Source organism: Camellia sinensis, chromosome 1, assembly GCF_055761805.1.
Source record: "Camellia sinensis isolate YWXY chromosome 1, ASM5576180v1, whole genome shotgun sequence".
NCBI classification, from domain to species: Eukaryota; Viridiplantae; Streptophyta; class Magnoliopsida; order Ericales; family Theaceae; genus Camellia; species Camellia sinensis.
In genome coordinates, this window is record NC_138961.1 from 205485955 (window position 1) to 205498356 (window position 12402).

At 35.4% G+C, this 12402-nt stretch overlaps 1 protein-coding gene across 3 annotated transcripts in view; it reads right to left on the bottom strand.

The window, feature by feature from the left end:
• LOC114309010 (protease Do-like 7) overlaps positions 1 to 12402 on the bottom strand; it is a 208423-nt gene that overhangs the window by 142865 nt on the left and 53156 nt on the right. The window contains exons 15-23 of one of the 3 annotated variants that reach the window (XM_082924089.1): positions 8655 to 9173; positions 7587 to 7769; positions 7399 to 7504; positions 6742 to 6912; positions 6539 to 6618; positions 6235 to 6462; positions 5678 to 5893; positions 5080 to 5237; positions 4762 to 4873 (exon numbers count right to left, since the gene is read on the bottom strand). The exons of the other annotated variants lie outside the window; for them this stretch is intronic. Of the exons in view, the coding sequence (XP_082780215.1) occupies positions 4762 to 4873; positions 5080 to 5237; positions 5678 to 5893; positions 6235 to 6462; positions 6539 to 6618; positions 6742 to 6912; positions 7399 to 7504; positions 7587 to 7769; positions 8655 to 9173 (1773 nt within the window). The remainder of the gene's footprint in view (positions 1 to 4761; positions 4874 to 5079; positions 5238 to 5677; positions 5894 to 6234; positions 6463 to 6538; positions 6619 to 6741; positions 6913 to 7398; positions 7505 to 7586; positions 7770 to 8654; positions 9174 to 12402) is intronic. 3 annotated transcript variants of the gene reach the window in all.

The window sequence follows — 12402 nt, forward strand, 5'->3', positions numbered from 1 at the left end:
CAAACATAAGTGTTTTTTATGAAAAAGATTTTTTAGAAAAAAATTTCTATAGAAAACGTTTTGGGCAAAAAATTTTTTTTTTTTTTTTTTTCGGTCAAAACAAAAACGGTCAAATAAAAAACGGCATTATATAGTACAAGTTACATCATGTGATAGATAAAATGAGTGTGCACTATTGTATTATGTTTGCTTATGATGGAATAAAAATATGTGATTATTTTTTATTATTGGTGTATCTCTACTGTGCCAATGATAATGTGGTAATTAGTGCGAATGTAAGTAACATTTTCTTTTTTAAAAATTATTGCTTATGTGTGGAATTTTTGACAAATTAAAAATTAACACATAACTTGTCATTGTGAGGTAAATTGTAAGGTAGTGTTCAATAAAATTAAAAATTGAAAGCCGAGTGTTGAAAGTTAAGTAATGAAAACTGAATGCTAAATTTTTTAAATTGAAAATTTATTTGATTAAAAAAATAAGCGTTGAACTAAAACATGTTTGATATATATACAATATCAAATTTAAAATTTATTATTTTTAAATTATAACTTTTTATTTTTATAGTATAATGACAGAGGCGACGATGACAATGGTGGTGGAAGTAAAAACAGTGGTTCTGGTGATGGTGAATGGATGTAAAAAAGATGGCAATAATGGTATAATGATGGCGAAGGTCATGATAATGGTGACAATAGTTGTGGAGGTGAAGGATAGTTGTAATAGTAGTGACGGGATGATAGTGACGTACTGAGATTGTGACAGTGGTGTTGTGATAGTAATGAAATAATGGTAACAATGGTGAAGGTTGTTGTGGTGGTAGTAATTATAGTGGTGATGGCAACAATAGAAGTGAGATTTTAACCATGTATGTTGACACATGTACAAAATTATTTATAAATTCAATCAAAATTAAGTAAATTTTATCACTTAAATTTTTGTTAACTTTTAACCTATATTTTAAAGGGGAAATTACATCCAAGTGGGACAAAAATTTTTTTTTCCACAAACATGAAAGGGTGCAAGTAACCTTTGCACCTCCACAACTTTTCACTTGTACCTCATCACAGAATCACTTGCACCCTACATGTTTTCTAATTTTTTTCTTTGTTCCCACTGTGCTGTAATTCACTCTATTTTAAAAGCTACTTCAAATTTTAATTATCAAACGACCAGATTAATTCATTTTCACTTAATGCATTCAATTTTAAGTACTAAATTAAGTTATCAACACCAAGTGTCAAATTTCTATCTATCTATACTATTATTAAGTAAAAGGTTGGACTTCCTTTGGTTGATTTTCCTCAGCCCCAAGTCCCTCATTTTATATAAAATAAAACCCCAAAAAAAAAAAAAAAAAAACAGGAGTGAGACTCAAACCTTAAATCTGTAAATGTTAAAGAAAACACTTCCCACTTGACTAATAAACAGTATATAGTATGTATTTTGTTTTATTTTTATTTATTTGATTTGCACACGTATCGTGTGCTCCGACCACTAGTATTCCATAAAATAAACAGAAGATAATTTCAATAAACTAATAAAGAAAAAAATAATAGGACAAAATCAAGCCTAATTAAAAAAACGCACATGTAAAAATAATATTAAAATGTGCAAAAATACTATTAAAATTCCATTGAACTTCATAAGTGAAGGCTGGCATTTGATGAAAACAAAGTGCCAAAATTAGCAAAAACAACAAAAAGCAAGTGATGGCACATTTTCTTAAAGAGTGCTGCTATTAGCACTCCATAAATCATTTTGGATCTTCCAATTTTTAACTTTTTTTTATTACAATAATAACCTCAAATAAAATTATTAAAAAAGACATTATTAATTTTGGGACACCCATCTCACAATTAAACTTAGACACCCACTATATCATGAATTATGATTTATGAGAACACCCACCTCTATCACCACTCATCCATTTTCTCCAAATCTCACCTTCAAAACCTACCTACCCTCAAAACCTTGAAAACTCTTAGGCGGCAATATTCCAGCAACAACAATGACAACCATTTGACTACCTACACTTATCCGGAAATGGCAATATTTTGACGGTAACAGTAGCAACCCTTGGCGGAATACAGACTTGAACATTACTTATTTGTTCAGGATGGCGTTCCCGAACAAATAAGTAATGTTCGGAAACGCAGATCCGAATATGAAAATTTCTTAACACATTGAATGGTCAAAATTATTAATGCTTGTAGAAATTTTCCTTTTTTCAAGTTCGGGAATACAAGCCTGAACATTAATAATTTGTTCGGGAAGGCATTCTCGAACAAATAAGTAATGTTTGGGAATGAAGGTCTGAACATGAAAATTTCTTAACACATTGAACGGTCAAAATTGTTAAGGCTTACTGAAGTTTTCATTTTTTCAAGTTCGGAAATACATGTCCGAACATTACTTATTTGTTCGGGAAGGCATTCCCAAACAAATAAGTAATGTTCAGAAATGCAGGTTCGAACATTGAAATTTCTTAACGCATTGAATGAACAAAATTTTAAACACTTGCAGAAGTTATGAGAATTAGCCCAAATCCATTATCAGGTTCAAAAGTTATTCCTTCATCGCGTAGCTTTGATAATTTTGCTGCGTAGTTCTTTGCTGAACTCACAATTTTATAATATCTATCAACAAAACCAATCAAACCAATTATTATAATTTTTTTTCTTGCAAGAGAAGAAATTATTACGAGAAAACTAAGAAATTATGTATATATGTATATAGAGAGAGAGAGCGCATACCAACTGTGCCAATAGTGGATGAGACAACAATCACATTGGCTCTTCCTCTTCTTGATGGGTTTTGTTAAGAGTTTTTTGAAAGATGAGTTTTTTTGGGGTGTGGGGGATGTACATTCAATGGGTGAAATCTTTTCATAAAGATAACTTTGGTATTATTTGGGAGGGGAGGGGGGGGGGGGGGGGAGGGGGGGGAAGAAAAGAGTTTCAAATGAGGGGTTCAAAATAATTCATGGTGTGCTAATAGCACCCTCTTTCCTAAATGAAAGTCTCATATATTATAGTATAGATATAGGTATATATAATCATGCAAAAGAAGCAAAAGGCAGAAATTTATTTGAGTCATACAACACTATCAAATGAAAATAAATTCAATCTGCTAAAATCACAAAAAATAAAACCAGACAATAAAATACGAAAGAAAAAAAACCGCCACCACAACACAACCTATTTTCATAACAGCTAAGAATGTGTGCTAGCTTGGTTAAGACGACCTAGCAGTTGAAATGTTTCACTTGGAAATCTATCAGCTGCTTGGTTTTATCAATGCATATGCTACAAGACATAGATGGCCTGTTAGGCTCAAGCATCAAGTAAACATTTACTAGAGGCTCGAGAATAGTGAAACAAGGAACAGCCATAGAAGTCCAAATTCACAATTCACATGCCTTAAACTCTAAAACACTCCCAATCTGTGTGCCTCAAGCATGCAGACTTGCCTTGCGGTGAGAACTATGGCCCAGGCAGAGTCATCATAAAATAGGAACCCACTAACCACTTTTGGCATGCTTTTCCATGGTCGTTAACTTGCTATTAATGTATAAGTGTGTTCAAATTTGATGAAGAATTCATGTGTCTCATGCATATCTACATGGACTTTTCTACTTCTCCCAAAGTACTTGTATTGTATCCACGTGAAATGACAAGGTAAGGTTGTGGGATGTGTGTCACATGTCCAATTTAGACACTTAGATCCTCCAATTTCTTTACAATGTTTGAAGAACATTGTTGTCAAATCGGGATACGAATTGTGTATCGTTTTTTAATTTTTTTGAATCGTGTATCGTAAGATACTTTAATACCTTTAGAAATAGGTAAAAAAATAAATATAGTTATAAAAAACAAATATCTTATAAGAATAAAATACTAAACAATGTATAATTATGTCCATTGCAAAAGCAAAGTTCTTTAAATTAAATATATACATACAACAATACATATTATCTTCACAAAGCATAAATTAATAATGCAAGATTCTTAAACCATACAATAGTTATGTCAAAAAGGTCGAGAAATAAACTAAAAAGTACCATTCTCATCTCAAAAATAACTTTTACTTTTATTTTTATTTATTTATTTATTTTCTTTATAAGTTAATGAAAATTTTTGACAGTATTAATTTACATAAAATAATTTGAATAATTTTTTTTCAAATTTGCTAAAGAAATTTAAGTATTTATGTAACATACGTATTGCATTATGTTTCCACATCGTATATGTATCGTAAGATACATTTAATTTAAGATACGTTTTGATGATAGTATCGACTTCCTTCTGAAAGGTGTCGAATCGTAAGATACATATCGTGAATCGTAAGATATTGACAACATTGTTGAAGAATAATAAACTCACATTTGCTAGTAGAGAAACATTTTTCTAGCCTCACAAAAATGAGAGATTTTATATTTTTACTAATTCATATTTAATTTCAATTACATTTCTACATAATTTACTACATTACATTTAAGAATATTATATAATGTCTACTATATATAAATGCCCATGACACATCCCCATACTCGTACCCTAGTCATAAGATTTAGGTTTACGAAGGTTTGATGCATAGAAAGGTACCCACACCTCATACTTGTAACCAACTCCATGTAACAAAGTATTATTAGCGCATGATTATAAATTACAAGTGAAGCAATGCAGAAATATTTTTCAATTAAACTATAAAAAGAAATTGTAGTTTTAAGCATGCCTAGATAGATACGGGCAGACGTACCTTTGTCACGTGAACAAAAGCATCTAAACTTGGAGTTGGTTTCCCATTAACTTCCACAATCCACTGAAGAGCGGACAGGCCATATCTATTTGCTGGACTCCCATGACACCATCTGGAAAATTTTATTACTTGTCACAAGTTTTAAAAATTATAAAAGGTAAATTCATTGGTTATAATTAACAAAGCTGATGTGGGTTATTTCAGAAGCAATTCCTAATTTCCTATGACTAGAAGTAGGAAGTCAGCATTGTAATTCTCGCTATTGTCTCTAACTAAATAAAGCCTTAGCATTATTACAACTAAGACAAAAACCCTCACCTTGCCACATACACACCATGGCCTTCTTCAGGAAGAAATCCTAGAGCACGCACTGCTGGGTGAGGATCCTGGACAATACACCCACACCAATTCATAACTCGTGCTGTGCCATTCCCATCCCTCACATCTGTTCCAACAAGAAGTTCAATTTCAAGTCCCTGCCAGACCATAAAGACCATTTATGAAGATGATTTTCTAAATAACTCTTCTATCTTTAATACAAGCAAATGGTAAATTGTAATTGATACTCCCTGTGTCCCATTTTGTGTGGCATGACCATGCACACAGTTTAAAGGAAGTTTCTCTTTCTTTCTTTCTTTTTTTTTTGGAATAATAGGTTTACAAAGAAGCCTTTGTCTCATTTGAATAACATTTTTTGGATACTGAAATTGCATTCAAAATAAAGTTGAAGGGCAATATGAAAAAGTGAGGATAAAATTTTCAAACCTTGACATATAAGATAGAATGTAAGACATAAAATAGGACAGAGGGAGTTAACTAATATACCATTGTCAGATCCTCTTTACCAAATAATTCAAAATGAAATGAAAGGTAGGGGAAAAATGAAAACCAAATAGGGCAGAGATTGTTTGAACACCTCACGAAAGATAGTCATGTTAAGCTTCCCATCATGTTCATGACATTGGTCCAACGCATGGCAAGCATCTTCAATATCACGAAAGCATGTGATTGGTTCTTTATTAATCGCCAAGACCATGTCACCTTGTTCTAATAGAGACTCAGCCTTCGATCCAGCCAAACAACCTTTAACACGTAAGACTTGACGTCTAATTGGATCTTTCTTAACAAGAGCCTACAAGAGTCACATAAACCATAAGTGATTGCAGAAAATGCAAAAATGGGCACATTATACCATATTTTCCAAGCATCAGTGTTTCCAAATACAATCCAAACAAAATAGACAATAAAAAGAGTGATGATAACGTGATATTTCATGACATTCTTAGGGAGAAGATAAAAACATTTCCCTTTTTCCCCATTTTTTCCATTTTTGCAGGGAAGGAAAAACGTCACTTCAAAATACAACAAAATAGACAGTAGATCCAAATCATATCTAGATGCTAAAACAAAAGGAAACTGCAGCCAGATTGAAAGCATGAGATAGAAAAAAGAAATTCATATCAGGGAGTGTACCTGGATCCATTTGTCACTCAGTCCAAAACTACGTGCCTTGGAAAGCAAAGTTGGATAAAGTTCAACCTCTAAAATCCTGACGAGTGGCATTGGCCTTCTGACACCATTTATGAGAAGCTTTGGTCCATTTGCACCAGATATTATCTTGTCAAGGACTTGGCTGATTGTGTAAATTGGAATGCCTCGGGCAAATTGATGATCTTCTGATGAACTACTTCTATATTTCAGCTGTAATTGGGAATGGAAGAATCAAAACAAGTTTGCCTAATAAGGCAGCTCACAAGAAAGAGTGAACAGGACAAACCTGTGTGGAAAAGCTTCCCCATAGAGCCTGAACCCTGCCATGCTCATCGGTTAGCACACCCGAAAATGTACTACCAAAATCTGAAACTCAAATCAGATGACGCCAAGACAAACTTATCAAGAAGAACAACACAAGACAGCAGGACAATCAACATTTGAAAAATTGATATCCATTTCAAGCCTTAAAATGACTCGTCAAGTTACCAGTATCAAGCTCAATGGCTTCCATGTTGGTTGCTCTGTAGTGCGGACGATCAGCAGAGCCAATATTCAAAGCAGCATAAGGGTTGGTGACAACAGATTTCCTTGAAGTAGCTTGCAGGCTCCTACTTAATCCCACAAGACAGACGGCATCTCCACGACGCAGCAGAGGTTCTGTCACAACATGTATGATCTTTCTTCCCATTACCATTAACAGAACAGAGAGTCTCATTCATACAATGCAAGTGCATTAATTTTGATATCATGGAAATGCTTATCAATTTAATACAAATCTACATGGTAAAAAGTAAAAATAATTACATTCTATTTTGGTAGAGACTATAAAGAGCAGCATAGTGAGAACATCAAGGAATGGTATTACGCAGAGACCGCTTCTGGCGCACATTATTATCAGGCTTTTCAGGGTAGTCTCATGGCTTTGACTATCCTTGGTTAAAAATGTTCACGAAAAGCATGTGCTCTCCAAATATCCATCTACACTTACTACAAATTTTTGTTTCTTAGTTATGGATTTCCACTTCATGCCCATTTTTAAATATATAATAATATAGGCCCTCAAGTTAGGTATTCTTCTGGAATTCAATCGAAATATTCCATATTTGTGAACAGAGATCGGTGAATCAACAATAATACACCTACCAGGTAGAAGTTCCGCAGCACGAACTGCCGAGGCACCATCAGCTCCCAGAGAAGAAGGGTCATATGCAACAAGAGCATAATTATGGACAGGATGGAGGAAAATCACCTGCACAAGTAGTTAGTGGGTAGTGGCTAAATCACGATGGATGAAAACAGTCTTCAGTCCTGAACAACGTTTAAAATTTTACCTCCCCAGGGATTTCAATTGGAAAGGCAGCAAAAGAGAGCATCACATCAGACACAGATATCGCAACTGTGTTTTTGTCAACAGCAACCAATCCCATGTTATGAGAATGATATATAATAACACCAGTTCCTAAAAAATGTTGCGAGCGCACACCATCAACCATGCATGATGGTGGTACATGAACCTGCAAGTTTTCACATCAGGTGAATTACTCCTTAAAGGATTACTAATTTGAAAATGCTCATCCATCAAACCATTCTCAACCACACAGCAACTACCATAGCTATGGTAACAATAATTTTTAATAATAATAATAATAAAGTATAGTTCATGAAAACACAGACAGAACTCATACACAAATCTCAGAAGGACCATATGCTTGACGGCGGAAATGAAAGCAAAATTCAAATATTTCATTTTGTTCTTTATACTGTGATCTCCTTGTATGAAAACAGTTTGCATCTGAGTAACATTGGGCTAAAGGCAGTACAAGTGGAAACATCAGTGGGTTCATAGTTTCTATCTCCCTCTCACATATATATTGTTTCAAGAACGCAAATATTGCCTACATCATTGTCACCTAATGTATCATATCATGAAAGAGAAATCAAAATGGCCAAATAGGTGTAGAAGAGAAAAGGTGTTGCACTTTTATAATAGAATTAAAGCAGATCCATGAGAAAAATGATGAGAGGATTACTTCTTCAAGAATAACAAATTTGTTTTGAATCCAACTCTTCATCCGCTTAATAACTAATATGGTCACGACTCACAAGTATCTTCTGGACTTAGCATTTACACATCCATGCTCAGTAATTGTCTTTCCAAATCTTTTGCCTTCTTTTGATATTATTCTTTTTTCCAATGACTCTTAATCCTGCCAAGTCTGATGCCATCCAGCAACAAACAACTTCTACTATTTCCATTACTAATAGTAATGACAATACTTAATAATAGTAATGATAAATAAACAAAAATAGCAAAAATAAACAAAAAATTAATACAATAGAATAAACAGTCAAAAGACAACCAACAAAGACAGTATAATATGAATCCTCGACAAAATTACCTCAAACATCACAAGAGTAGGTTCTATAACACGCTCAGCTACTGAAGCATTAGCTGCTGTGACTGATACACCTTGATAATCTTCCAGGAAAGCATTTTCTGAGTTTGTCGAGTCCTCCAACTTTTCTTCTCTAGGCTCATGTAAGGAACAGTTAGCGATAACAATGCTATCAGCAGATGAATCCTCTTCTACTTGCCGTTTTTTGGTTCCAATGTCAGAGTCATCACGAGAATGTAATCCCACAGCAACATATTCAGAACTAGTTTCGATACTAGTGGAACCATCTGTTGATTCCTGGTTGATATCATGATGCACATGCTCCATTAGACTAGCCTCACCAGCATCTAATGGAGCTGTATGTTTTGCAGGAGCTTTTTCGGCCTTATTCATGCCAAGGGACAAGAATGGAGATTCAGGTGGCAAAGCAGGCTTTATTGTCCATAAACCAGTACTGTCATTGCGAGTGTAAATCTGAGGAGGGGCATACCATTCATGGCGATCAATCGTGACAAGGACAGACTGCAGCAAAAAGAAGTGAGATAAAAAATTCTCTCAACTCACAAGCATAATGAAGAAATATATGTGCACACATGACAATAGTTACATAGATATATATGTATACCAATTTATACATTTGCATAGCTACATCTAGTGTTTTAAAAAGCTTTAGGCATATCGAGGCGCCAAGGTCACTTGGAGCCTAAGCGCCGAGGCGCGAGGCGAGGCGCGCGCCTCACCAAAGCGAGGCGCAAGTTATAAAGTTAAGCAAAATATTAATATAACACAATTTTCAACATAGAAAGTATTTAATATGTATATTATTAATTTTTTTAACAAGAAGAGAAGAGAAGAAAAAAAATTATTAATTTTTTTAATGTATATTTTATTTTATTTATTTATTATATTTTTTTACATAATGTGTTTTAATTAATTTTTTTTTTTATTTTATTTTACATACATGTGTTTATTTTACATACATGTGTTTGGGGTGACCATTGGTTCAATGTTTAAAACTTGGCCTAATAACCTTGAGGTTATGGGTTCAAGTCTTGGGACCACCACTTTGTGTATTATGCCAAAAGTTAGGTGTGGACTCAATCTTTACCCTCCCAAACACACATTAATGTGTACTAAGTGGGCGTTGTTTGTTTGTTTGTTTACATGTGTTTATTTTTTTTATTACTATGAACAAGTATATATTATATTTTATATATTATATAAGTATATTATATATTATATATTATATTATATAATATTATATTATAGGTATTATATAATATTATATAATATAATATATAAGTATATTATATAATAGGTATCATATAATGTATTATATATATGAATCAAGAGACAGAAGCGAGCGAGAGAGAGAGAGAAAGAGAGATCGCGACAGCGATTGCGAGAGAGAAGGCGAGAGAGATCGCGATCGTGAGCCAAACTGAAACGAGAGAGAAGACGACGAAAGAAGAGAAGAGAAGAGAAGAGAGGAGAAGAGAAGGCGAAGCAGAAGAGAAGAAACAGAGAGAGAAGAGAAGAAGCAGAAGTAGAGACGAACCTGAAGAAGCTCAGATCAGTCCATGTTGAAGCTCAGATCAATCGATTCGAAGAAGCTCACCAACAGATTTGTATTGTATAAGAGTTTTAATCCCACGTGGCTATTACACAAACACAAAACAAGTCAGCCCTAGCCGAAGCACACGAAGCGTGAGCTTTCAGCCTACGCGAAAGGCGCGCGCCTCAGCGCCTTACGTGTGCTTCTCGCAATACGCCTCGCTTCGTCTACTTCGAGCGCCAACCCTGCGCCTCGCCTTGCTTAGCGCCTAGGCGCGCTTTTTAATACACTGGTTACATCTATGAATACACATACATGTCTGTTAAAACCTATCACCTACTTCACCCACTTAAACCTACTCCACTAAACCTAACCCACTACACCACTACCACCTCACCTACTCCACACTACACCACTACCACCTCACCTACTCCACTAAACCTAACCCACTACACCACTACCACCTCCACTTCACCTACTCCTTACCTACTACACACTCACCCTCTTCTATATATAGGAATCATGAATCATTGTAATATATCAATAAACATCAATCAATAATACATAAATTTTTACATGGTATCAGAGCAAGGTTAAGACCTTAGTATTTCTCGCTTCACCGGCGGGCGGCAACCTCGCCTTGGCCGCCCGCCGGACCTCAACCTATTCCGCTTATTTTCTACACATACCTTGACTTCTTCAACATTTTCTTACACCCCTCCTCCGCTATGTCGGCGGTGGCACCCGCATCATCGTCTAGCCTCTATCGCCGTTCACCTCGCCTCTCACATATCCGTGGTTGTACTCTTACTCGTCGTCGTCGTTGGCGTTTCTGGCGCTGCTTTTCTGCTCGTCACTGCTGTTTTTTTTCCCGATTTGCTCTCTCTCTCTTAGCCATGGATTTGGGTGTGGGGTGTAGAGCTGTGGCTCTGTTGTTGGTAGCCATGTTTGCTGGCTTGAAGGTTTCAATGGCAGCAGTGTACAAGGTTGGGGACTCCGCTGGTTGAACCATCATTGGGAATATTGATTACAAGGCCTGGGCTGCTTCCAAGACGTTTCATGTTGGAGATGTCATCATTTTCGAATACAATTTTCAATGTCACGTGTTGCAAGTGCCCCACAAAGAATACCAAGCCTGCAGAAGTGTAAGACAGTAACATGCATCTTCACATACAGCTTGGGTAATGTGTAACTGTCAAAAGCACAAGCTTCTTGGACATCCCTCTCTCTCTCTCTCTCCATGGACCCAACATCATCATCATGCACCCACTCTATCTCCCTCTCTCTCATCTTTTCCCACTTTCAAACCCACTTTAATCATATCTCTCCTTTCTCTTAATTTATTTCATCCACGTTCTTTCACCCTTTTCTTTTATTTTAATATATATATATATATATTTTATTATAATATATTTTCCCTATCCCTTGTTAGTAAGCATCACCCGTTTTCCATTCTCTTATTATTATTTATTTTATATTCCACCCAAAAAAAAAAAAAAAAAAAAAAAAAATCACACTGCTGTTTTTCTTATCACCCATCCACAAATATTTTTTCTCTATTTTCTTTATCCATTATTTTCTTTTATTTTATTTGTCTTATTAAACAAAACAACACCACAAAATAACACCAACAACATTCCACAACCTTGTCATTTTATTCATATCAGGGGATCAACCCCGATCACACTTTTACATCAAAAAAAAAAAAAAAAAAAACACAAACAAAAACAAAACTACCACACCCACAGTGGGATTTTTCTTCTCTACTCAGCCGCCGGTCTTTTCTTCTTGCCTCCGTCCTGGGTGGTCCTTGCCGATGTTGCCTCCGTGTTTCCCACTCCACTGGGCATGATCACTACTCCCTGCTCCTCCACTGCAGCATATGGCGGACCTCCAAATCGGAACATCACAGTGGCCTTCCGCTTCAGCTCCTTATTTTCCGCCTTTAGCACACTTAACTCTGCTCGCGCATCCTTATACATGCGTTGGAGCAGAGCCAGTTGGGCGTTTAACTGCTGCACCTCATTTGTCCTACTCTGCAGCCGGTTCGACAAATTTGTAACCGCAGTCATGGTTTCCACACATGACTTCAATGTATACTGATTGGCCTCCACATCCGACTGCACTGCCATTCTTTGCTCCATCGACCGCATCGGAAAGTTCAACGGAGCAAAATCAGAGGTGTTTGGTTGAGGT